Source organism: Carlito syrichta, unplaced genomic scaffold (genome assembly GCF_000164805.1).
Source record: "Carlito syrichta isolate Samal-C Ts95f unplaced genomic scaffold, Tarsius_syrichta-2.0.1 Scaffold313210, whole genome shotgun sequence".
Taxonomy (NCBI): domain Eukaryota; kingdom Metazoa; phylum Chordata; class Mammalia; order Primates; family Tarsiidae; genus Carlito; species Carlito syrichta.
This window is the reverse complement of record NW_007257306.1, coordinates 194,501-221,782: the sequence shown is the minus strand read 5'-3', so window position 1 is coordinate 221,782 and position 27,282 is coordinate 194,501. Positions and strand designations below refer to the sequence as shown.

The following is a 27,282-nucleotide window of genomic DNA, read 5'->3' as shown; positions in this document are numbered from 1 at the left end:
TCGGATCCGAGGGTGGGGACGGCGCTGAGGACCGCCCGGCCAGCAAGAAGAGGCTGCACGAGGTGGGCCTGCGGAAGCCCCGCATCGAGGGGAGGCCACATCGACCCCCAAGTGGAGAAAGAAGGCGCCGCCCCGCGCCGCGCTCACCTGTGCCGCCCGCGCCATCGCGAGCCCTGCCGCCGCCCAACAAATTTCACAAGATTGAAATACTGCCATGCATCTTCTTAGACCACAATGGAATAAAAATAAATAACACCACCAACAAAATTCCCCCCAAACCCACAAAGACATGGACACCAAACAGCATGATGCTGAATGACTACTGGGTCAACACAGAAATCAAAAGATTCCTGGAAACAAATGAAAATGAAGAAATATTCTACCAAAACCTCTGGGATGCCATGAAAACAATTCTAAGAGGGGAATTTATATCTCTACAACCACACATCAAGAAAATGAAAAGATCACACGTTAACAGCATAACAGAGCAACCCCTTCGGGTTCCCTCCTACTGTGGGAGCTTTTCTGTCCTCTCAATAAATCCTGCTTTCTAAAAAACAAAACAGAACAAAAAACCAAACAAACAAAAACAGCATAACAAATCACCCAAGGGAGCTGGAAAGACAAGACCACCAAACCCTAACTAGTGCAGAATTCAGATCACCAAAGTAAAAGCCCAAATACGGGACATAGAAGCAAAAATATCACAGAAAAAAAATCAACAAAACAAAAAGCTAGTTCTTTGAAAGAATAAACAAGATTGATGGACTCCTAGCCAGAATGACCAAGAAAAAGAGAGAAAAAGTCCAAATATACACAATCAGAAATACAAAAGATCAAATTACAACTGACCCTAAAGAAATACAAAAGATAATCAGAGATTACTATGCACACCTGTATGGAAACAAACTTGATAATCTAAATGAAATGAAGAACTTTCTGACATCAAACAACCTCCCAAGGTTGAAACAAGAAGACATTAAATAGACCAATAAAAACCCAGAAAATTGACTCAAGCATAAGAAAACTACCAACAAAAAAAAAGCCCTGGACCAGATGGCATTCAAGTGGAATTCTACAAAATGTACAAGGAGGAGCTGATATCAATCCTATTGAAAGTATTCCAGGCAACTGAGAAAGATGGAATTCTCCCCAAACCATTTTATGAAGCTAACATCACATTGATATCCTAACCGGGTTAAGATTCAACAAAAAAAGAGAACTAGGTCAATATCCCTAATTGCCATAGATGCAAAAACTCTCAACAAGATTCTAGCAAGTCAGATCCAACAACACATCTCAAAAATCATCTATGACCAAGTACGTTTCATCCCCAGGATACAGAGCTGGTTCTAGATTCACAAGACCATGAATGTAATTAAATACATCAACAGATGTAAAAACAAGAACCACATGATTATATCATTAGATGCAGAAAAAACTTTTGATAAAATCCAGGATCCCTTCTTGATAAAAACCCTAACACCTAGGCATAGAAGGAACATACCTCAAAATAGTAAGTGCCATCTACGATAAACCCACAGCTAGCATATTGCTAAATGGACAGAAGCTGGAAACATTTCCCCTGAAAACCAGAACAAGACAAGGTTGCCCACTCTCACCCCTCTTGTTCAACATTGCATTGGAATTCCTAGCCAGAGCAATTAGACAAGAGAAGGAAAGCAGGGGTATACAAATAGGAAAAGAGGAAGTTAAGTTATCCCTCTTTGCTGATAATATGATCCTATACCTCAAAAACCCAAGAGAATCTGTCAAAAATCTGCTTTCACTGATAAAGGACTTAGGCAAAGTCTCAGGGTACAAAATAAATGTACAAATGGCAGTTGCATTCTTATATGCCAACAACAAGCAGGCAGAAAACCAAATAAAAAAAGTATAATCTCATTCACAACAGCCACACACACACACAAAAAGAAATACCTTGGCATCTTCCTAACCAGAGAAGTGAAAGACCTCCACAATGAAAACTACAAAACACTGCTCAAACAAATCCAAGAAGATACAAACAAATGGAAAAAATATTCCATGCGCATGGATAGGAAGAATCGACATTGGTAAGATATCCATCCTACCAAAGGCAATCTATAGATTCAATGCAATACCCATTAAATTACCAACATCATTCTTCTCAGTCCTGGAAATGACAATGCAGAAATTCAAATGGAAACATAAATGACCACAAATAGCCAAAACAATCCTCAGCTAAAGAAACAAAGCAGTAGTATTACACTTCCAGACTTTAAACTTTACTATAAGGCTAGAATAATCAAAACAGCCTAGTATTGGTACAAGAATAGGCATAAGGACCAATGGAACAGGGTAAAGTTCTGGAAGCAAAACCTTCATTTCTCAGCCAACTCTTCTTCCACCAACAACCATTAGGGAGAGGAGAACCTATTCAGTAAATGGTGCTGGGAAAACTGGCTGACCACACACAGAAGATTGAAACAGGACCCCTACCTATCACCATATGCAAAAATCAACTCTAAATGGATCAAAGACCTAAACATAAAACTTCAAACTGTAAGAACCTTAGAAAATGCAGGCGACATCCTTATGGAAATTGGAACTGACAGTCAATTCCTGATCAAAACCCCAAGTGCCCATGCCTTAAGAGATAAGATAGACAAGTCGGACCCCATCAAACTGACAAGTTTCTGCAAAACAAAAGAAAACCTGAAGAGAGTGAGAAGACAGCCCACAGAATGGAAAAAAATATTTGCCAACTGTATATCTGACAAAGGCCTAACATTCAGGATCTACAAGGAACTCAAATGTGCTGAAAAGAAAAAAACAAACAGCCCCTTTAAAAAGTGGACAAAAGACATGAATAGACACTTCTCAAAAGAAGACATACAGGCAGCCAACAGACACATGAAAAAGTGCTCAGCCTCACTCATCATCAGAGAAATGCAAATGAAAACCACATTGAGATACCACCTAACCCCAGGAGGAATGGCCATCATTAATAAAACAAACAACAACAGATGCTGGCAAAGGATGCGGAGAAAAAGTAATGCTTCTACACTGCTGGTGGGAATGCAAACTAGTGCAACCTCTTTGGAAAACAGTGTGGTGATTTCTAAAAGAACTAGACATTGACTTTCCATATGACCCAGCAAACCTCCTTCTGGGAATATATCTGGAGGAACTCAAATCATTCTACAAAAAAGATATCTACGCACACATGTTTATTGTAGCACTATTCACAATAGCAAAAACATGGAACCAACCATGCTTTCCATCGAAACTGGACTGGATAAAAAAAAAAATGTGGTATATATACAAAATGGAATATTACACAACCATAAAGAAGGACAAACATAATGGACTTCACAGCAACTTGGATAGATTTAGAGTCTATTATATTCAGTGATCTATCACAGAAACAAAGAACAGAGTACCACATGTTCTCACTCATAAGTGAACCCTGAACATTTACTATAATACTATCAGAAAGGGATTGGCAGTAGCAGGATACTGCTGGGGTTGCGGGGGAACAATTTCCATAAGGGTACCTAATTTCAAACCAAAGTAGGGACCAAAGGGAGGCCCAAACTTTACCTGTACAGTGACCACTTATATACTTAATCTTGAATGGTACTGCATATATTTAAAATAATAAGAATAATAAAATATATGATTGTTTATGTAGAAAATCTAACAAAAAAATCCTGGAACTAATAAGCAATTATGGGAAGGCTGTAGGATACAAAGTTTATATATAAAAATCAATGCCTTTCCTGTATCACAGCAATGAATACATAAAATTTGAAATTAAAAACACATCAGCATTTATACTAGCACTCCCAAAAATGAAGTATTTAAGTATAAGTCCAAAAAAATATGTATAAGATCTATAAAGGAAACATATAAAACTCTGATGAAAGATATCAAAGAAGTAAATAGATATTCCATATTCTTGAAGAGAAGAACTCAATATTGTCAAGGTGTCAACCAAACTATAGATTTTAAAAAATCTCCATCAAAATTCTAGTAAGTTATTTTGTGGACATTGACAAATTGCTTGTAAAGTTATACAAGAGGTAACAGGCAACTCAATATGAAGGATAAAGTTGGAAGACTGACACTACCTGATTTCAAAACTTATTATAAAACTACGGTAATCAAGGTAGTGTGGAGGGAAGACTAGATATGTATATAAAGAAAAATAAAACTATACCCCTAAAAAAAAAAAAAAAAAAAAAGACAAACAGATCAATGAAACAGAATAGAGAGACCAGAAATAGACCCATAAAGCTATACTCAACTGATCTTTGACAAAGGTACAAAAAAAATATAATGCAGAAAATGTTATCTTCCAATAAATGGTGCTAAAACCAGATATCTACAAGCAAAAAAAAAAAATCTTGACACAAACTTTATACCCATTATAAGAACTAACTCAAAATGGATCACTGGCCTAAATATAAAACACAAAAGTATAAAATTTCTACATGATAATAGGAGAAAGCATTTACAGTATTGGGCAATGAGATTTTAGGTATAATACCAAAGGCATAATCCATGAAATAAATAACAGATAAGCAATATTTCATTAAAATTAAAAACTCTGATGGAAGATATCAAAGAAGTAAATAGATATTCCTCAAAAGACAACATCAAGAGAATGAGAAGACAAACCACAGATTGGGAGAAAATATTTCCAAAAGACACATCTGGTAAAGGACTGGTATCCAAAATATACAAAGAACTCATAAAACTCAACAATAAGAAAGTGAACAACGGAACTCAAAAATGACAAAAGACCTGAGCAGATGCCTCACTAAAAAAGATATATAGATGACAAGAAAGCAAATAAAAACATGCTCAATGTCATGCATCATTAGAGAAGTATGAATTAAAACAACAACAAGATGCCAATACATGCCTGTTAGAATGGCCAAACTCCAAAGCACTAACACCACCAAATGCTGGTAAGGATGTGGAGCAACAGAATCTCATTCAGTCCTGGTGGCAATGCAAGATGGTACACCACTTTAGAGGACCATATGGCAGGTTCTTTTATATTGAAAACTTATGTCCACATAAAAACCTGCATATGTATGTCTATAGCAGCTTTATTCATATACAGAACCTGGAGGCAACCAAGATGTCTTCAGAAAGTGAAAAGATAAACTATGGTACATCCAGACAATTAAATATTATTTAGTACTGAAAAGAAATGAGCTACCAAGTCATGAAAAGACATGGAGAAAACTTAAATACATGTCACAAAGTGAAAGAAGCTGGTGAAAAAGGTACATAGTGTAAGAGTCCAAGATGACTTATAGAAAAGGAAAAACTATGGAGACAGAGAAAAGACCAGGGGTTTCTGGGGGTTAGGGGAAGAGAGGGATGAATAAGCAGAGCACAGAGGATTTTTAGGGCAGCGAAACTATTCTGTATATTACAATGGTAGATACTGTTATTATACACTTGTCCAAACTCACAAAATGTACAGCACCAAAAGTGAACCCTGATGTAAGTTATGGACTTTGGGTGATAATCATGTGCCAATGTAGGTTCATGAACTGTAAGAAATGTTCCAATGTGGTATGCAACGTCAATAGTGAGAGACGTTTTACACCTGCAGGGACAGGGGGATATGGGAATCCTCTGTACTTTCTGTTCAACTTTTCTGTGAACCAACCCCAAAGCACTCTAAAAATTAAAATTTATTAATCTTTTTTTTAAAAAAAAACCTACCTGTACTTTAACATTCATCCCCTTGAAACTATCCTGAATTCTTTTCTAATTCATTTGACATGTAATTTTTCACAATAATCAGCATCTATTCTCCACTCTGCCGTTATTTTATTGGGGGAAAAACTTATCTTCCCAGATAGACCAAAAACTCTTTGATGGTTGGCCCGCAGTGCTAAGCAACATTTACTAGCCTTCACTTATGGGCAATGATTCAAGAAATCAGTCCATAAATACTACGACTTTAGGAGAGTGGGTTTCTGTGGGTTCTCATAACTTCCTTACACTGGGATCCTGAACTTCCTTTAGAGTAAGGCCTATGTGTCCCGGAAAATTGGACTGGATTAAGGAGACAGAGTTCCATCCTCATGTCACAGTTAATTTTTCCCAGTAGCAGCAAAGTAGGACTAGACTTGGCTTAAGCAGTAGAGACTATTTTAAGCTGTGTTGTTTCAGGGGAACAGCTGAGAACCATTTTAAATGTAGCTCCTGCCCAATGCAAGATCTAATGTATCACACCTTAGTGAACACATGCTTGCTTTTCTCCTAGGAGCTCATACAGAGCCCAATAATTTGTGCTAGGAATTAATCTCAATTTTCTTTTTACCTTATCCCACATTTCCATCCTTCTAAAAATATATTAAAAATTAGAATCTATAGTGGGTTGTTATTGCTTTATTTCTTTAAAATGTCTCTACCCAGTTGACACATAGGTAGTGAAAAGAAAAAGAATCATCTTAATGAACACAGTTATGAAACTCTGTGTCACACTAGATGAACTGTATCTCTCTGGTTCACCTTTTTCAGGACATTGAGAACTTGCATACAATCTTCCCCTTGGCAAGCTGTAGCAAGCCTGCTCCTTTGTAGCGAGCCTGCTCCTTTAAACCTAAAGTCCTCTACTTCTTGCACTGTTGTTACGCATCTCTTAACCTCCCCCAGTTTAATCCCATCTTCCTGGTGCTGAGATGAAAAAGGTTTCACATAGTCTTCCACGCCATGTTTCCCTAGCATGCTCCAAAGAATTTCTGAAGAACCACATTAGTAGCAGCCCTAGCCACATACGAAAAGTTGAATATACAACAATTTCTCCTTTGTGAAGTTTAATTTCTAGGAGCTCTAGATCTTATTCTTACATCCAAAACCATGAGTCACTGAAAGTTTAGAAAAATAAGAAAAGTCACGGACCAGTACTCAAATCCTGTTCTCAAACAGAGCTGCCTGGAAAATTCCCAAAGCCTCAAGGCCCATATATAAGCACATGTCATCCATTTCGAAGCACAATAGTCCTTCCTTTCATCTCCAATATCAGTATTTATATTTACAGGGCGTGATTAAAGAATCAGCATGCAGTTAGTTCCACCAGAGAAAGTGACTATCGCATATACTCATTAACAATTGCAAAAAAGTAGGCAGGAGGTCTGAATGATGGAGCCCGGGCCATACTTTGATAGCAAAATAGTGTACTCGTTCAACAAGAGCTTTTCATTAGACAAGGTGTTTTCTGCCAAGGGCCAATATTTGTTTACAAGCTCTTTACAAGCTTACATGGCATCGGATTACATGGTTGATTCCTATAAAGAGTTTTAAAACCTCAGTTATCATCACAGAAAAGGTACAATGAAAGAACTGGAACACAGCATAAAGAAAGGCAAGTCAAAAATGGGGATTACAAATGCCTTTCTTTCTCTTAAGTCATGCGATGGAGTTCAGAATGAGAGAAGTAAACGTGCAATGAGGGGAACAAAGGAGACGAAGATATGGACAGCAACCTAGAAACCATCTTTAACACAGGACGGCCCAAAACACATGTCAACCTCAGTGGAAAAGACAAACGGCCCTGGAGAAAGGGTGAACAAGGGAACTTAATGCTTGTGGCTAATTCTGCTTCCAATATCCTCAGATGGTGACAACACTCATCACCAACATCATCATCACCCTCAGCACCATCTACACTTACGCCCCCCACAGGAATGTCAGGTTCAGAAAGGCAGAGATCAGGGTCTGTCTTGTTAACTGCGACATCCATAGTATGCACAACTGTACCTGATCAGAACAAAGCAGGAATTCAATCAACATCTGTTGATTAAATGAGGCATTAACTATGTAACAGGCACGATTTTAAGTGCTTTACCTGTATTAATTTATTTAATCCTCAACCCAAGAAAATTATCCCTATTTTATGATGAGAAAATTGAGCCACTGACAGGTTCATGGGGTCTTGCTTTTCTCTCAACTTCCTGATTTAACTCGGGCAACACTCAAGAGTGTGCTGAGCTGTGGTCCTGACCGGATTACTAAAGGAATCAATCAACAACTTCAGGACTCCTAATGCTCTATGAAGTTCAACTTTTCCAGAAGCCTCCCTTTCCCAGTCATAGTCCTATGTACTCTTAGACAATTTAAGAGAGACATTTAACCTCTGACCCAACACAGTGGCAAGGATTGCTATAAGTCCATCCTTAGTGATGCTGGAAGACCCTTCTGAGAATAATAAGAACCAGGAAGTTTCATAATACCCACCTTTACCCTTGATCTCTTTCCGTGGATATTACAGTTCAGCTGGGAGTCAGTCCTGACTACAGACTATGAAAACAGATGATGCAATGGAAACGTTTGAAGGCAAGTGACTCTTTCAAAGTCACACACTAAGAATCTTGAAAAGAACAGGATGAAAACAGATGCACACAACTGCTGTCCCACTGCCTCTCATGCCACTGTGAGTCCTCAGATGTGCCTTGATCCAAGCTTGATGCTCAGCTCATAATTCCCCTGAGAGTTACCTCGTTATGGGGAGGAGGGGTCCCTCCTCACCCGAAAATAGTGGCTTTGCTGCTCAGATAAAAGAAACAAATACTTCATAAGGATAAATCTTATCTCTCAGGTCCAAAAATATAAAACATTAAATGCTCCAATGATGTCAACAAATTTGCTACAAAAACATGTAGAGTACAAAGGAAAAAACAGTCAATAAAAAAACAGATATTCCCTACCCAAGCCTAGCCCATTAGTAACTAGTGTACATGGTTTGCTATTAAAGAAGTGTAGCCTTTGTAAACTGCTCTACTTACGGACCAATAGATCAACAGGGAAAACGTAAGAAGAGATTAATTACATGTTTTACAAAAGAAGCCTCAGAAGCCTCTGTGTCTCTTTAATCTTGTAAATAACTTGTGTCCTGGCTATTAGCCAAGGAGACTCCAACACTCTGAGAAATAAATAAAGTAGGTAAGGAAGGCCACGAGCTTATCTTGGACAAGAAGATCAGGTTTCTGTTGCTTTATTTAAAAGTTGATTAAAAATTACCTACAAGACGTCTTTTCTTTGTTACAATTTAGAGCTAAATTAACAGACAACCAACATGACTAATTCCGGAGACTAGGGTGTATGTGCTGGGATGGGTTGGCCCAGCTAAAGCAACTCAGTGTGGCAACAACCAGAAGGCATGTACAGTACAGAGATAAATAAGCAATCACTCTTTAGGAATGGGGATATACTATTTTTATATTTCCTCTATCACCCTCCCTGTCCTCCCCATCTCCCAAGTCAACCAGACTGAGTGACATAAGCTTAAAATTGAAGAACTGCTTTTATTACAAGAGGTTTTTCTATGTTGTTAAATATTTTTTAAATTCTCAAGCATTTGTTAAAGGCCTGAATCTCAATCTAGCATATAATCCTTTACCTTCGATCTTTCCTTTCTGGAATTAAAACATGAACTGTGATATCCAAAATTTCAAGGAAAAAAATTTCTCACCTCCAGGAATCTTTCCATTGATACAACAAAACAAAATAAAAACTGAGCTTTTATTAAGCATAATAAACTCCTTTAATAAAATACTTGTGGGCCAGGCATGGTGGCTATGTCTGCAATCCAGCACTTTGGGAGGCCGAGGCAAGAGAATTGCCTAAGCCCGGGAGTTTGAGACTAGCCTGGGCAACTTGGTGAGACCTCATCTCTACAATAAATCACAAAAACTAGCCGGGTGTGGTGGCGTACATCTGTAGTTCCAGCTACTTGGAAGCCTGAGGTGGAAGGATTGCCTGAGTACAGCAGATTGAGGCTGTGGTGGCTATGAGCGTGCTACTGCCTTCCAGCCTGGGCATCAAGAGTGGGACTCCAACTCAAAAAATAATAATAATAATGTACTTGTCACCCTGTTGTGATTAGGAAAGATGAGATGAGTCCTATCTTCTTGGATGAGGTATCCAGGGCAGAGACATCTTGAACATTCTGTGATTAGCCCAACAGGCCTCCTCATCATAATTCCACTGCGAAGGAAGGAGTTGGTACTTAAAGAGTTCCTCTTTGCCAACTCGTGCCCTCTTTGTGGCCTTATATTCTTACTACTGCTCATGCCTGGTAAGGAGCTAAGAATGGGTTAAGAGAAAACAGCTCAGGGGTGGGCCCCAAAGTGAGGAGCAAAATCCACTGAGCCACTAAATGACAACTACTGACTTTGGCTCTCGTGCTTCATACAGACACTGGTAAGGGTTGAATTGTGTCCATCCAAAATTCATATGCTGAGTTGGTACAAGCCCTACCCCGCAGCACCTCAGAATGTAACTGTATTTGGAGAAGAGCCTCTAAAGAAGAGATTAAGCTAAAGTGAGACTGGACAGGTGGGCCCTGATCCAATCTAGCCTCTTCATAAGAAGGAACTTGGACACAAAAAGAGACATCAGAGGTGCACAAACACAGAAGACGACATGTGAAGAAGGAGGAAGGGGGTCGCCACCTTTGCGTCACAGAGAGGGGCCTCAGAGGAACTCAACCCTGCCACCACCTTGATCTTGGACTGCCTCCAGAACATGAGAAATGAATTCCTGTTGCTTCAGCCACCCAGTCCATGGTATTTTGTCATGGCGGCCCAAGCAAACTAATAAAAAACATTAATAGACATTACCTATCTCTTCCCCAAGAATGTCGGCTACTTGAAAACAAGAACCATAACCTGTGCAACTCTACCTTGGTATCTTACCCAAAGCAGGCATTTTATAAATATTTTATATGATTATAATACTCCAAAAGGTGCTCTAAACAAAGAAAAACAGAGCTTTATAAATCAACTTCATACTTTATCATCACATGAAATTCTTCCCAACCCCAAATCTGGTCACTTAAGTTTTGCAATCCCAGGCCATCTGCTCGGCCTCTAAGGTTAGCTTTCTTCCATAATAACAAGACTAATGGTTACCTCATCAGGTTTTCATGAGGAAGTTCCTAACAGTAGTAAATATAAATGTTAAGTCTCTCCCTCCCTTTGCAAACTGGGAAATGTGAGTTAATGACCACGTCCATGAAAATTCTGATGACCACAGAACAAGAGAGTGGTAACATCAACCCTAATTCTTCTGATACCTGGGTACCTGCTTTAAAAACTTAACCTTTGTTCTAAGGCAAAAAGAGACCTTGCCAGGCTGTCCTTTCTGATAAAGATAACGTCATCATCAATAATATTCTTTTCTTCTTGAATTCTAGAAAAGCAAAGACCCTTTAGCTCCTTTTCGAGGCTAAAGGCATCATAAGAGGCATTTTCTATATAATATTTTTAGAATGAGAAGTTTGATATCTTGCCAAAGACGCTCTATTGAAGTCATCTAATATTCACAGGTCCCTAGATTTGCCTTTAAATATCAAAGTTTCACCCCTGCTCCTCAGGCAGAAGCCCAAGCAGACATGCGATGACAATCCATGCTATTTCCATGTCTTCTTACAAGTTTTAGTCTTTCCTAAAAGGGGATGAAATCAGGACGGCAGTGAAAAAAATGCAGCGGGCCCAGAACTTGCAAATCTGAAAGCGTGAGGACTGAATACACAGACCCCACACACTCACTATGCCACCTTCACTAAGAACCTATGCTGCTCCCAGACACCAAAGATGGCTTGTGATTTACAAAATAAAAATAGAATGCTTTCCAAATAAACGCTACTTGGGGAAAATTGGAAGAATAAAGGGCCAGAGAGCCTGAAGGTAAGAGAGGACTTTGTGAATACGCTCAGGGAATGCTCCCATGCTGTGACCTCCTGTCCTCTGGGACACAAGAAGGGGTCGAGAAGGAAGAGGGGGAAGCCCGAGTCACGTTTCTTGACATGTGACAGACAGTTCTTGAAATAGAAAGCCACAGGTCTCAAGTCTCAGGGGTATCACCTTCAAATATGTCAATGTTCTAAGGGTGGATCGGCTTTCCCCACTGCTGAAACCCTGCTGTGAGGTGGGGTCCCCAGCAAAACACAAGCCTCTGACCGGGAGCCTTTGAGGCGGCAGGAGCCATGAGGAGTTCAAAGGCAAGGCCGCCCAGTGCTTGCACCTCCAAGAGCCACAGGGGCGAAAGGTTACTAAAGCAGGAGCCACTGACCAATAAAACTGTGTTTGCTCAAGACTCCACCATATCCAGCTTTCTGAGTCACCCATGCCTCTGAATCCCCTGCTCCCCAGACCAGACCAGGGAGCTTCTTTGGTGATTAGCAGCTGACCAGCTCTCTCGCCTGGCTGGTTCCATGGAAGAGCTGAAAGGTGGATTGGAAGCCTTTAATCAAGATGGGCCGTCAAAAATAAATAAATAAGAGCACAACCTGGGTCAAGCAGCTATAAAGGAATCTGCCCGGGGTGAGGTTTCCCATGTTTGCTATGCTAAAGCCAGGAGAAAGACAGCACAAGTTTGTTTGGATAGAGAAGGCAAACCCAAAACAAGCCTCACTCCAACCAGGCACACTTGAAAGGCCGGCCCCTTTTCGCTAAAATACGCACATAAACATGACATGCGAAGGGTCCATGAGGGCAGAACTCACAAGCTGACTTCTTCCCAGCTGCTGCCATGGCAGCCATGTTGGGGCAATGTTCTCTACTTTCTTCTCCACACAGCAACCGTTTCTGAGAATGTCAAGGAGACACCCTCTGGCAGGTTTTCTTTTCGGCCATGAGCACTAACTCAGCAGTCAGGGAGCACAGCGGCCCTTTCCACTGTTACTACACATTCCAAGAATAAAGTGCTTGAGACTCGTGTGAGCCCAATGCTGTGCCACTGCTCTGCCTGACAGAGTCACAGGAGTTCTCTCCGCACTGGGTGCTGTCCGGAAGCCCTGGCTCCTGATTCAGGTTACTGAGATGAGCTCTGCTGGTGATCCCGAGGGGAAACCCCAGTGTGCATTTCTCAAGTTGGGACTCTGGACAAAGGGAGACATTTGAAGCAGCCACACTGGCTACGGCAGTGGTTCTCACTTTTCTCCCACTCTATCTGAAGGATGACATGTACCGTGAGTTAAAGTAACTAAGGCCATTATGGCAGGGACTCTCAAGAAAGCTCTGTAACTCAACCCCCCAGGCCCAGAAAGCCTGGAAGAGTGGGAGTGGGATGTGAAGTCTGAACATTTCCCCAGGGAGTTCTGATCCCTCCTTCGTCTCAGTTAAAAACTGCCATCTGGCTGCTGATTGGACAGTTGCCATCCTCCTCGTCTACAGATTTCCAAATAGATTTCCCAAGGTCATACTTGCTGATATATCATATATCAATTACCTATTGCTAGGTGAAGAGGCTTGCAGTCCTTGAGGATGTAACTTGGGCCCTCTTGTGTGTCACCCACTCCTGGGTCTTCTCCTTCCCTTCAAATACTAAAATGCCACACTGCCTCAACCCTCAGTCTGTAACTTAAAACCAAAAGAAAAACTCAAAGGGTCTTTCTACACTATAAATAATACATATATAAGATCATCAACTCCTGATCAAATTAATGTGAAACTTTTACACTTCAATACATATGAATTTCAAGCACCTGAAAAGCAACCATTGGCTCTTTTTAATTAAAAAGTCCTGGAATCAGAGAACAAGCGAACTATTTTCCTACTATTAAAGGTCTCATTGAAATGGGTAGAAAGTACAGTACACATTTAAATATTAACAAATTAACCTTTAAGTTACCAGGAGAGAGAGAACTATATTGCCAGAAATTCTTGGTGTAAAGCTATTTTTGTACTAATTCTAGTCTGATTCAGTATTAATGAACTTTAAGGGAAGATAATAAATGTATGTGACTGTTGTATCACACCCCCAAGAACAGTAGCACAGAATTGTAAGATTAATTGTGCTATTATAAAACTACAAATTATGCCTCACCAAAGAGGCAACTCCAAGTTCTCTCAGCTTCTGCAAAGCTGAGGGAGAACATATGTAGAAAAGTATATGTTATCTTAATATTTATAAATGTAGACAGAAACCTTATGTTTCTATTATTGCCAAGGTTTGTAGCATGTTATACCAACAACATGCTAAGTTGTACAAATAAGCAAAATGACTTATTTTACGAATCAGTTTAACCCTTGAAAATAGTGGCTTCTCAGCAAGGGTGCCTGCATAATGAACATTTGTATACCTAAACCTGAATTGTACCCCACATCTTCAAAATTAAAAAATTAAAAAAAAAGAAAATAGTGACTTCTCCACCAAACATATCAACACTTGATACTTTACAAGTTATTGTTGTGTAAAGGTAGATATTTTTCTAAGTAGCATATAATGAATTCACAATCCTGTACTATATTTCCTATAATAAGAAATTATCTCTCAGAAATGCTTGGCAAATAGTGCTGCCCTGTGGGAAACCAGCCTCAAAGAGTCAGACGATTCTTACAGAGGTTGCAAATGAATATTTAACATTTTTATTAGAGAAGCTATTTCCTGAAGCAATGCCCGATATTGGGACTTATTATAAAGGATTAAACCAATGGTTAACTACAGAGACAGATCTCCAAGCAATATCCAAAGAGGGACCCATAACCATTTCTCCTCACTGACCCTCTTAAAGAGGCTGTGTAATGAAGAATGTTCATGATTATAAATTTACCAATAACGCCCAATATACTTAAAAACTATTTAGTTTGTTAAAATTATACTATAAACAATAAAACCCAGTTAGTTGCCCTAAATTAAACTTCTTAATTAAAGGATATCAATTTAGTCATCAAAAAAGTATGGTAAAATGATTCCATTGCTTTGGAGTTTGGGGCATTTTGTTTTGTTTTATTGCTTATTTGGTTTTGTACCTAATTAAAGTCAATCCTTCGGATTCATGGTTCCATATCCATGCTTCCACAGATTCAGACAATCAAAAATATCCCCCCCAAAAAAGTCAGGTATGGTGGTTCATGCTTGTAATCCTAACACTTTGGGGGAAGGATTGCTCGAGGCCAGGAGTTCATGACCAGCTTGGGAAATATAGCAAGACCTCATCTCTATAAAAAAATTCAAAAATTAGCCAGGCATGGTGGTGTATACCTGTAGTCTAAGCTACCCAGGAGGCTGAGGCAGGAAGATCACTTGAGCCCAGGAGGCTGAAGCGGCAGTGAGCCACGATAACACTACCGTCCTTCAGCCAGAGCAATAGAGTGAGACCCTGACCAGAAAAAAAAATTGCACTTGTACTGAACACACACAGACTTTTTTCTTGTCATTATCCCCTAAACACTACAGTATAGTAATTATTTACACAGGATTTATAATTGCATTAGGTATTGTAGGTAACCTAGAGATAATTTAAAGTATAGGAGGGAATGTGCATGGGTTATGAAAATATGATGTCATTGTATATCAAAGATTGAGCACTCTCGAATTCCAATATCCCTAGGAGGTCCTGGAACCAAAATCCCCACGGATACTGGGGGACTGTTGTCTTCCCACAGGAGCTACCCAAGTAATAAGATGAATCAGTATTCTTCATTGTTGGCTCAATGACAATCCAAGATCAACAGCTACATATGTTTGACTAACTTACTACAAAAATTCCAAATGACTATTTTAAATTGAACCAACACTTGCGAAACTGCTCAAGTCCAAAACTACTTGGAAAAAGGAAAATAATATGTTTGTGCCAAAGAGGAGTGCACAGTGGTTAAAAACAGACGTTTGCCCACTGGGTTTTGCTTATCGCTGCTCTCCTGAAAGTGTTTGTTAGAAACTGTGCAGGAAGAGACATAAAGCACATTCTGACGGCTTTTCTACCCACCCTGCCCCCTTTGGAAGTGAAGGTTGGAAAGTCTAGAAGAGAAGGAAAGTAGTGATGCTCTTTTTAAAACGCCTGGAAAAACATTCTGGGCAGGAGATGCCAAAGATTTTGAAGCTCCCATCAAGCCACTGGCCTTGATCCAGGTAATGGTTTTTCCTTCCCCTCAGCTGTCTGCCGTGGTTTTCCAGCACAGAAAGAAAGGAAAAGTGGTGGGAGCGAGGGAGGGGCAGCTTCTAGTCCACTTCTCTCTAACCGAGAGGGTAAAAAGGGCCAGGCATGGCAGGCTGACATTTATGGAGGGCCTGGTGTTCCATGAAGAACTCTGGAGGATTACTGAGGATCAGCAGCCTGGTCGAAAAGGGGCCACAATGCAGACTGGTGGGAGTCCCTTTCAATTTGGTCATAGTGACGCTACGGACACAGAGACAGCAGGCTGGAGCTGCAAAGACATGTGAGCAGGGCCCTGGCCAGCTGGATGGCCTCTAGGAAGAAATGCAGTGCAGACCTGGCCGCGCTGGTCCTTCAGTGGCCCAACACCTGTGGAAGCGTGAAGGCACAAAGCATCAGTGGAACGGCGCTTCCAATCGTGAGATAAAAATAAAACCAGGGAAGCCGTCCTTTGGCCTAATCCTTCCTGCCCTGCCCCTACCCATGACCAGTGGCGAGGTTCCGGACCTGCAAAGGTTAATTATCTCACTGGTCTTTCACCTCCACATCACCACCCCACCGTCCATCCCTTGAGCCTGGCATTTTTCTTCGATGTTAATATCAGAAGTTTCACACGCCTGCCTGAGCCCCTGGACTGGGCAGAAAGGCCCATATAGCTGTCAGCAAACTGATAAGGACTTGAAAATGACTCCACGGGGCCTCTTTATAAAGAAGAGCCAAAGCAGCCCATAAAGAAAGAGGGCAGGGGCCACGGAAACCAGCCGCTCACACTGCTTTAACGTGGCATTAAAATGAGCTACAGATTTATGGGAGTGCTTTAGCCCCTGGCCCAAGGCATGGGGGGAAGAAGCTCATCTGGTTTTCCAGTGGGATTTCAAATGTGGGAGGGAGCCGGCTGGAAAGGAGGGGGGACGGGAAGCAGGGGCAGCAGAAAGGGGGAGGAGGAAGGGGAGGAGGCAGGGAGCACTATGAAATCAGGTCCTGTGTGAGAACTCGCTCTCCTTTCAGCAGAGCAGGACATGAACTGCAGTTACTTCTAAAAGGACGTGACCAGTCCTCAGAAATTTGCACTGGAAATCTCCTTTATTTGTAGCTCATACCAAACAGACTCTAGTTCTTCAGCCGTTCACCAGCCAAACGTCTATTCTGATTTTAAGTAAGTTCATTTACTAATTTTTTAGTTTAAAGAAATGAATAAAATCATGATTTGGCTGAGAAAATATTAGAAGAAGGGGAAACTCAGTATATTTTTTTCCCACTGAAATGTAGAAGTGTGCCACTGAATTTTAAAAAAAAAGGTCAGCTAGAGAATCACTGATTTTGATCTCACTACAAGTCACTTTGATCCTAACAAAAAAAGCAGAGAGGTGAACCTCCTTCCATGCCAAGATGTAAAAAGTATGCCAGAATCCACAGGAATAAATTCAGTTTCAAGTTTCCAAGCCCAGAAGCAAATGCATAATACGCCAGTGGTGGCGACTAACTGTGGTTCCTTGAGACCACTCCCTACAATGGAGGCTCCTTCCAATATTCAAATGCGAACCCAGAGGGAGAGCTTCTAAAATAACTGCCAGCATGGGCAAGGGGGCCAGGATCTACATGCTTTGAGTAAATGATCTTATTTAAGCAATACAACTAACCCCAGGTTTTAGATAAGAAAACAGAAGCATGGGAAAGTTACATTAATTTGCCCAGTCACAAAGCCAGTAGAGAGATGGCAGAGCTCAGAATTTGAATTCAGGGCCAGGCATGATGGTTCATGCCTGTCATCCCAGCACTTTGGGAGGCAGAGGCAAGAGGACTGAGCACCTCGGCGAGACCTCACCTTTACAGTAAATCAAAAAATTAGACCTGGCTCGGTGACTCACCCTGTAATCCCAGTACTGTGGGAGGCCACAGTGAGTGGATTGCCTGAGCCTGCGGGTGTGAAAACAGCTGGGGCAACTTGACGACATCTCGTCACTACAATAAATCCAAACATTAGCTGGGTGTGGTAGTGCATCCCTGTAGTTCTGGCTACTTGGAAGGCTGAGGTGGAAGGATCGCTGGAGCCCAGAAGTGGTGGCCGTGAGCATGTCACTGCACTCCAGCCTGGATGATGCAGTGAGACTCCAACTCAAAACAAACAAAAAAAGAAAGGATTTGAATTCAGGTCTCTCCATCTCAAAGGCCCACGGGTTTTCTACTTACAATATTTTTCATACTTTTTGGCCTGAGACTCATAGTAAGAAACACATAAAAACATTTTATGAGACAGCTCACTACCAAAACAAAGGTTTCAGGAAATATTTACCCTTACTATGTATAATGGCTCCCTGATAGTTTATTGTATCTTTTCTTTTCTTTAAATAAAATGCCAATCATGACCCACTGAATTGACTTAGATATAGCAGTGAGTTACTACCCAGAGTTTGGAAAATACTGTATACCAAGCAAACACACACACACACACACACACACACACACACACACACTCCAGAAGCCAGGAGACCAAGGTTCTAGCTGCAAATGGGCCTTAACAACTCATTCTCAAGATCATCCCGTCAAGAACTTGGATTGATATTGATAGTTTGGAGCCCTCATAATTTTCATCTAAAATAAAATAGTTTATTGAATTAGCAAGTCATTAGAACTTATCAATTAACTAAACAATTATCACTGAAAGCAATTTTTAAGTAAATACAAGTTCTTACAAAAAAAAAAAGATCATCCGATCCCTAGGGCTTACTCATCATTTGTCAAATAAGAATCATTTCCAAGGTTCCTCCCAGCTCTTTGATTTTTTCCTCAATCTCTTCGATTATACTTACTGCCTTCCCTTACTGCACACATCTCTCTATTTTTCTCCGCTTGGTAGTCACCCTCCCTTCCTTCCCAAAGCTCTCTGCCCCAGGATTCAAAGTCCTGCCCCTGCCTCCCCGGGCTGCTCCACCTTGCTCCACTCAGCGCCACAGGAGCCAGCCGCACTGTGGAAGTCAGGGAAGTCAGCCCCACAGCTCTGCCTATTCGAGACTACCCTCCTGGCACTTTTCTTGGGGTCTTTCCTGACTCCCCCTAGCATTGAGTTAAGTACTCCTTGCCCTGTAATTTATATTACTGACAGTTCTCTTCCCAGCAACCAGAGGGACTTTCTTCAGGACAGGATCTGTGTCCCCCTTTTAAAAATCTCCCTCGATGTGCCAATCAATAGAAGGAACAGAGCAGGCGCTTAATACATATCTATTTAATTGATTTGTATTATGAGATTAAGGACTCTAACTCTCCTAAGCTTAAAGAGTGCTCAGGTGGGCTGCACTAGAAAAAGTCATCAATTAAAACTGACATCAAAAGGAGATGGATGATCTATGCAAAGTTGCATAGACTACACAGTTCTATCTGCCCACAGAGAAGACGGACCCAGGCTGCCAGGGAAGTGGCTTTATGGTCTCTCCATCTGGACCATAAGGATTCAAATCTCAGAAGCTATACAAAGCAACTTCAAATCACTCCAAATCTTAAAGACAGGAAAATTTACTTACAGGCCTTCATGCATTATAAATTTGAGACAGTTCTATTAAAATGCTTTTCTTGGTTTCTCAACAGATACTTGGTAAAAGTCTCTTTCCAACAGGGTTCTTAATACCAAATTTTTTTTTAAAGGTTCCAATTAAATGAGCTCTTATTTTATCCTGCTTTAAATAACACACACTGACCACTCCCCTCCACAAGAGGGATTTATACACATAGAAAAACTCAGAGTAGAGAGTGCTATCAAAAAAATAATGAAATTTAACTATCCCACAAAAGGATTCCACCCATCACCAAGGCTCGCATTAGCCAAAGAGCCTCACTTTGTATCAGAATCATGGCTGTTTCACGGGAAGAACAGGATCAGGTCGATGTGTTCTGTTTAAAGGAAAGCGATCCAGTAGCTGTCTAAGGGCAAGTACAAAAACAGACTGGGAAACAGCTTGGAGTGGCAAGTCGGGGCCGCAGAGTCAGGGAGGGGAGGGGAGGCAGGGAATATTTGGCATTTTTTAAAAAGCCCTGAGAGTCCAGTTTATGTACATTAAAAAATCCCCAACCTCACATTGTGGGAAAGGGTGGCGGATAAGAATGACAGACGTAACAATACTGATCCTGGAAATTAGAAGTGAATTCCTCTTAATACAGTTCCACGGATGTGCCCAGTCCTAAGCATCTCAAGCAACCACTCTTTTGAGAAGACTATTCAATAAGGAGTTAGCGTGGATTGTTGGGAAGTTCATCCTGATATTTACCCTCAATGCAGGCCACACAGCCCTGTGGTCTGAACAAAGTTCAGCAGAACAGCAGAACAGCAGCAGAACAAAGTGTGCTCTTTTGTCTATCCCTCACATGCCGTGTGGTCTTGGGAGGATTCTTCACATCTCTTTATCCTTAATTTCTTCACATAAAAAAAATTCAGATTACTCTTCAAGTGGCGTATCTCACTACTGGGTTGAAAGAGTCTGCTTTCAACAGGGTAGTGTTGGAGGTGGTGGAACAGGGGCGAGATAGACACAGACTGCTGTATAACTGTCATGGACATAACAGCCCAGCCACCAGCACAGGGAACCTTCAGTCGGGGTTACTGAAGTTTCTAGACATCTGAGGGCTTACACCTTTAGGCAAATAACAAACATTATTTTAAAAATGAAATATTTTAAACAGAAAACTTTATGAAACACATACACAAGATCCACTATTTTAAAAATACATATGATAAACAAAATTAAATCTTAAAGATTCAGGAGCATCACCACGAAGAATAATTTCCGTACTTCCTCAGTTCTAAGATGCTGGATCAATAACAACTTGGTGGGAAGAAATAGAAACTACATTCAATGCTCAAATTGATAGTAAGACTCATTTGGATGTCAGAAATTCAAAATATGAAAAACAAACAAACATGTACTTCTCTGAATTGACAAATTCTGCCATCTTACAATGATACACCTGGGATATAGTGAAGCCCGCAAAGCTGCCCGTCCTTACATTCAATATGCTAAGAATTCTTTTTTTTCTTGAGACAGGGTCTTGTTCTGTCGCCCAGGCTGGAGTACAGTAGCACAATCATAGCTCACTGCAGTCTCAGGCTTCTGGGCTCAAGTAAGTCTTAGTACCCTGAGTACCTAGAACCACAGATATGTGCCACCACATCAAGCTAGTTTTTCAAAAATTATTTTTAGAGACAGGGTCTTGCTATGTTGCCCAGGCTGATCTCAAACTCCTGGCCTCAAACAATCCCACCAAGTCAGCCTCCCAAAGTGCTGGGATTACAGAAACCAGCCACTGCACCCAGCTGAGAATTCTTTTTTAAAATCACTTTTCCATCCTCTCTATTCATAGCAGATTGCTAGACAACCATCTCAGAACTCGCACATGTAGCAGTCTCTCTCCCCTTAAATATGTAGCGAAGGAAACCAAATAACTCAATGTGTCCAAACTGTGTTCAGACAAGATAAAATAAGAGCCCCTTATAGAAGCCCTCCCATAAAGTACACAAGCTTGGTGTACACAAACACATTTGCCGTTCCATGGCTTCTTCTGCCCTCTTCTCAACCACAAGTAGGCTTACCTGTAGTCCTACAAGGTAAGGCCACCAGATGCCTGGGGATTTATTTGCTTACATAGAAGTGTTTGGTCTTTTTCTTAATTATCCCATTATATTTCAAGCCCTTCTCTGCAGTATAAATATTTGGTATCTTAACAGGAAAACATGAAGGCACATTGAGATGACAGAATGTGACAGAATGAAAAGAAACTGATGTTTTAACATGCTCCAAGTGCTAAAGGCTAGAGAGGAAAGAAGATGCTGGATGTTTCTGCCACCTCAAAGGCTCCTAGTCAATTGAGTACAAAGAAGAGTTCAAAGACAAGGCAGGCTCCTGACTTCCCCCTCCTAGTGTGGCTGAGGTTAGAGGTCACTGCTAGTGGAGTCACTGACCAATAAAAGAATGTTTGGAAATTCTACTCAACAGATAAACCGGGGATCCATTTACACCCTCCTCCTTGTCCACACAAACATTTCTAACGATGTTGTCTAGTCTCTACCCAGTCTTCCGAGACCCTAGATTGTGTAGTTTTTCTTTGTGGTTCAAGGAAGACTGGGAATATGAATGTTCCAATTGACGACAGAAAAATATTTCGTTGCGTACTTTTGGCTGTCTTCCAATTAAGAAAGATGGCTGATGGACTCCTGTCTTGGAGGCCTATCTCAAATGTACCTCTCCAGTAAGTCCGTCCTGACCTTTCTCCCTTGAATTTCAGACCCCTAATGTACGTAGGAAAATTGATACTATCCCCTCAATTTCCTTTGTGCTTATACACATATATCCCCAAGATGAATACTGGAATGGGGATCACAGATTTCTCATTATCTCCTATAATCTTGCCCTGAAAAATGCCGATTGGGGTTTCAAAAAATTAATTAACTAGTTAATTAGCTCATAGGACAATAAAAAGTCAATTGGTAAGCCTGCTTTGCACTGTTACACTACTTGCCTCTACTAACTTAAGAAGTTGTTTTTTTGACTTACCCACAAAAACTCTATAAGCAGCCGCTGGCCTGTTCAATGCCACATGTAACTGCTCATTGGTGGCCTTCGGGAGTAGATACCAGGGACGCACGTTGTACTTTTCTTCAAGAATCTTAGCTTAACTACAGCTCCTACCTACTTAGGCTCTAGCCTTGTACTTGACTTTATGGCTGCCTCGATCACATCTAAAGTCAAGAGGGGATTTCCTTTCCTTTCCTTATCAGGCAGCATGTCTTTCTCCCTTGGTACACTTGAACTCCCAAGTCACAACAAGGACTTTCACCACCGTAGACATCAGTCAGATGGTTGCTTTCAGATCCTAAACCCTACCTAAGCTGCAAAATGTTGCCACAACATCTTCCTCACCAAGATCCTACCCCACATTTCTGGGGTCAAATCAGAAACTTCAGCTCGACCTCATCTAGAGAGAGCATGATTTCTTCTCCATCAGAAAGAACCGGTCTCTGAGGAACAGCTATGAGGACACAGAGTGGCTGACAGCACCTAGGACATCGGCAAGATCAGAACACTCACAAGGAAGAGGAGTCACTTCCAAGGGGATGGAGACCCCTGCTGGCTACAGCTGTCTGTGCAGCTCCTTCGCGTGGTTCAGGGTTTCTCAAAGGCAAATCAGACCCTCCGGCCCTCTGACCAGGCGAGCATGGAGCGGATCCAGGGTATCAACTGCCGATGCAAGAAGCCTTCCGCCTTCCCCTAAAAGTTCACCTCTGTCTTACAAAGAGATTCCTATCCGACCCCCCCCAACAGGGTTCCCTAAGAATTCATAAGAACGTTTCAGAATCAGGTTGATGCTATCTTTTCAGTTACTCCTGCCCAGGTCAGGTGAAATTGATGGAAGGTAAGCATACTTTGGAAAGAGTATCTTATGTTACAGAATAAAAGAACTCTCGCTTGTCTTAGAAAGAAGAGACATTAACCTGGAACAGTGGTTCTCAAACAAAGCAATTCCCACCCACTCCTCTGCCCCAAGGGGTCAACTGGCAATGTCTAGAGACATTTCCGGTTGTTACAACTGGGGGAGGAGGGTGTTAGTGGCAGCTAGGAGTAGCTGAACCTGTCCTTTATACCTGTCTGGGAATTACTTCAAGCAGATGTTCTCACATCTAGTTGAAGTCAGTCCAGTCTAGAAATGTGAGGTTGGGAGAAAAAGGAGGTCATTTGAGAAAACAAAATACTCAGAGAAGGGAGAGCAGAACCCATGAGGCACCACAGTGGAGAGCTGCTGAGGGTCGGAAAGCAGCACAGGGTAAGAGGGCATCAGAAAGTAGGCGGACAGTGAGAAAGGCAGCAGGTAAGTGCCAGGACCACCCTTCTCTTGTAAGCTGGCGGAGTGGTATGTTCGCCACTGGAGGAGGTAAGTGGCCTTGTGACCAGAGCTGTTCCAGGAAGAAGAGATGATCACTTAATGAGGAATGCTGTCAAGGAGAGTAACATTCTCACGAGGGACAAGCATGTCATAGATGTGTACCAGTTGCATGGAGCATGAGAGATGATTTAGCCAGCCCTTCAGGGGAGGAAAAAGAGCCTTACGAGCTTTGGTGACTTATCACAGTCATACAATTCATAGGGACAGAGCTGGGGCTCATGCACAAGTCTCCTGACTCCAAGTGTGTCTCTCTGAACCCAGGTCACCTAAAAGGACCCTACTTTAAATGATTGGCAACTGTTCTAAGATTCTGAGCCTGCTACTGAAAATGGCAAGCAAGTCTGTCTCAGACCCGTAGCTCCCACCCCGTGTTCCACAGGACAACAGTAGTCTGTGACAGTAGGTGACAGTAGGCACCCTGCCCCCAAAACCAGATGGTTCTCTTCCCCAACTTGAGGGTGGGACAATGAAGAAGGTAACTGGACAGAATTTTCTCATTGTTTCCTGCCCAGTTCTTTCTTAACCTTTCTAAACTAGAATCTAGTATTAAAAGGTATCTGATTTAGCACATGATTCTGTATTTAGTTAATTAATCAAGATGCCATAAAAAGTAGCACAAAGAACACTGTGACTCTTCAAGAAGCACTTTCTTCTACACAAGTGTTAAGAAACACAGGTTTAGATGGAAAACCTAGAGATCTCTAGACTGATTGTCTCATTCACTAAAACTCAGATAAAGTTGGCAGTTAAGTAGCAATTAGAAAACCCAGAAACTCAAAATGAGCATGAGGATGCTGTGAAGAAATCGCAGGTAGGCTATGACTGACCTGTGACGTGTGTTCAAATCAGAAAGTCAAAATGCTACACAGATGGGGCTACGGAGGCCCAGAGAGGTGGATCCTCACCAAGCAGACAGAGTCTGTAAACTGCAGAGCTGACGTTTGGGTCAGGCAACCTGAAGTTAGAACCTGCAGACTTCAGCGCTATGTGGCAAGAAATTAAGTGCCACGATCAAGAGGGTGGACTGGACTCAGCCACCAACTTTCGCTCTCTCCCAAAACCCTAAAATGGCAAGCCATGGGAATTTTTTAAATGTAAGGTATAAACACCCTAAGATAAAGAGAATGGGAGACAAGATGACAGCAACAAAACGCAGAAGCCGAAAAGTAGAGAGGGAAGTGGTAACTAAAATGATGGGTTCAGGAGAACTGCTCCTAAATCAGCGGAGAAAAACTCCAGTCACAGGGCAGAGCCCAAGTGGGGGGAGGGTGGAGTTAGAGTAGGAGGGCAGACTGAAGCTGTATCTAAAAATCAGGGAGGGCCTTGCAGTGGTGGCCTGTAATCTCAGCACTTTGGGAGGCGGAGGCAGAAGGGCTGCTTGAGTCCAGGAGTTCAAGATAGGCTAGGCTATATAGCGAGACCTTGTCTCTACGAAAGATTTAAAAAAAAAAGAAATTTACCAGGCGTGGTGGCGAACACCTATAGTCCCAGCTACTCAGGGGACTGAGGCAGGAGGATTGCCTGAGCCCAGCAGTTTGAGGCTGTGGTGAGCTGTGATCACGCCACAGCACTCTAGCCTAAGCAACAGAGTGAGACTCTGACTCATTAAAAAACACAAAAGAGCAGTGAGAATCCCAGGTTCCATCCTCATTCCACATACTAGGTGACTGCCCTGCCTAGTCTCGGGACCAGGCTAAATGCAGGCTTCCTGCCTGAAGGTGAAGGTGTCCATCTGAAACCAGGGGACGCATGGGCAGTTCCACACTTAATGCTGAGAACCTGCTGCGCCTCTTCTGCTCATCTCCTACCTAGGGATATTTCAACAAAAAGAAACAACAAGTACAGTACCCACTGAGGACTAGATTTGAAGGTCTTTGCCTTACTTGAAATGTAAGCCCGATTAAATCTTGTTCTGGAGAAAGAAAGAGAAGCAGGACAAAATGGGACACCCAGTGGAGTACCCGAGACAGTTGGAGCAGCCCAGGGAAAGGGGCATCAGAGGACAGGAGAGAGACTCGGAAGGGAGGCGGAAAGATGGCAGGTGCTCAAGGGGAGAGAAGAGAGGACCACCAGCCATCTGAACTGGGAACCGAGGCCAGGCCCCCCACAGCATCCTCATGGTAAGCAGCCACACAGCACTGCCTGAAACGGTCCCGCTCCCACGGCCGTCTCAGTCATGAAGACTATCGCCTGCTGTGACTCAAACCTTCCAAGGAGCTTCAGCTTTGCATCCTGAACACCGCTGTGGTAAGACCCTAAAACTGCAAGAGGCTCGCCACAGCAGAGTCCAAAATCTCAACAGTTGTCATTTCAAACCGCCCTTGACGCAACTTGCCTAACACTGCTGCCACGTGGTTTGAGTTTGGTCAATGGATCTAGGGCAGGAAGTGCCCCCGCATGTATTCAGCCACTGTCTTTGTATCCAAGCAGTCAAAGTCTCCATTCCAGCACCACCCATGTCACCTCCCCAGCACGGTGCTTGGACGCGGCCTCTTACCTGTCTCTGCATTTCTTCAATCTGTCTTTGGGGTATGCTCTGCAAAATGCTGTACATATCTGACATCTTTTCTTCTGGTACGACCACAGATGCTCTGGAAACAACAGCAAAACAACTGACATCACACAAGTCTTTACAGGAAGCGTCTTGTTTCAATTTACCAAGTAGAAATAATACCCCAAGCCTCCTTCGCCCCATGTCCCTTCCAGTGACTATGCTCTCTCTCCTTCCTTTCTCATGGCCGACCTTCTCACAGGAGTTCCCTCACCAGCTCCATTCTCTTACCTCCCACTCACGACTTCATGTATCTTTCATCCTGCCTCCACTCACTGGTGTTCTCTAACCACGTGGTATTCTTTCAGTCACCTGAACAGCCCATGCTCTGCCCTACCACAGGGCCTTTGCATGTCACATTTCACCTACCTGGTAAACTCTTCACTCCCTTTCTAAATTAACACACACTTTTCTCCTTTAGCTATCTATTCACATCTACTCATTTACTTGACATATACTTATGGAGGTCCTATTGCGTGCCAGGTCCTGGGAACACAGCAGTGAACAAATCAGACATGGAAGGTAAGGCAGTAAGCAGGCAGTGAGAATGCCTGAGGAAGTGCATTCCAGGCAGAAGGACTCACAAGGGAGTGCCCCTGAGGAAGCAGCATGGTGGATGTGTTCCAGGAGTGCAGAGAGGCCAAGGGTCTAGGAAGAGTACAGAGACGGAGAATAGCAGGAGGAAAGAAGCAGCAGGGCAGGAGGGCCACCACGAAGCACAGAGGACCTGGGAGGCCCCTGAAGGACCTGTGCTTTTCTTGGAGCTGGATGGCCATTAGCAGGTTTGGGGCAAAGGCACCATGTGACCCGTCGCGTTTCAACAGGATCGTCCTGTCTGGAGTGCTAGAACTATAGGAAAGCAAGAACAGGAGCAAAGGGAGCAACTGGAAAAACTGTGAACACCAGGCAA

At 42.2% G+C, this 27,282-nt stretch overlaps 1 protein-coding gene across 1 annotated transcript in view; it reads right to left on the bottom strand.

Moving 5' to 3' along the window:
- Positions 1–27,282, bottom strand: part of LOC103272774 (exostosin-2-like) — a 103,274-nt gene that overhangs the window by 39,424 nt on the left and 36,568 nt on the right. Inside the window, exon 8 of the mRNA XM_008070244.2 lies at positions 26,319–26,412. Within this exon, the coding sequence (XP_008068435.2) occupies positions 26,319–26,412 (94 nt within the window). The remainder of the gene's footprint in view (positions 1–26,318; positions 26,413–27,282) is intronic.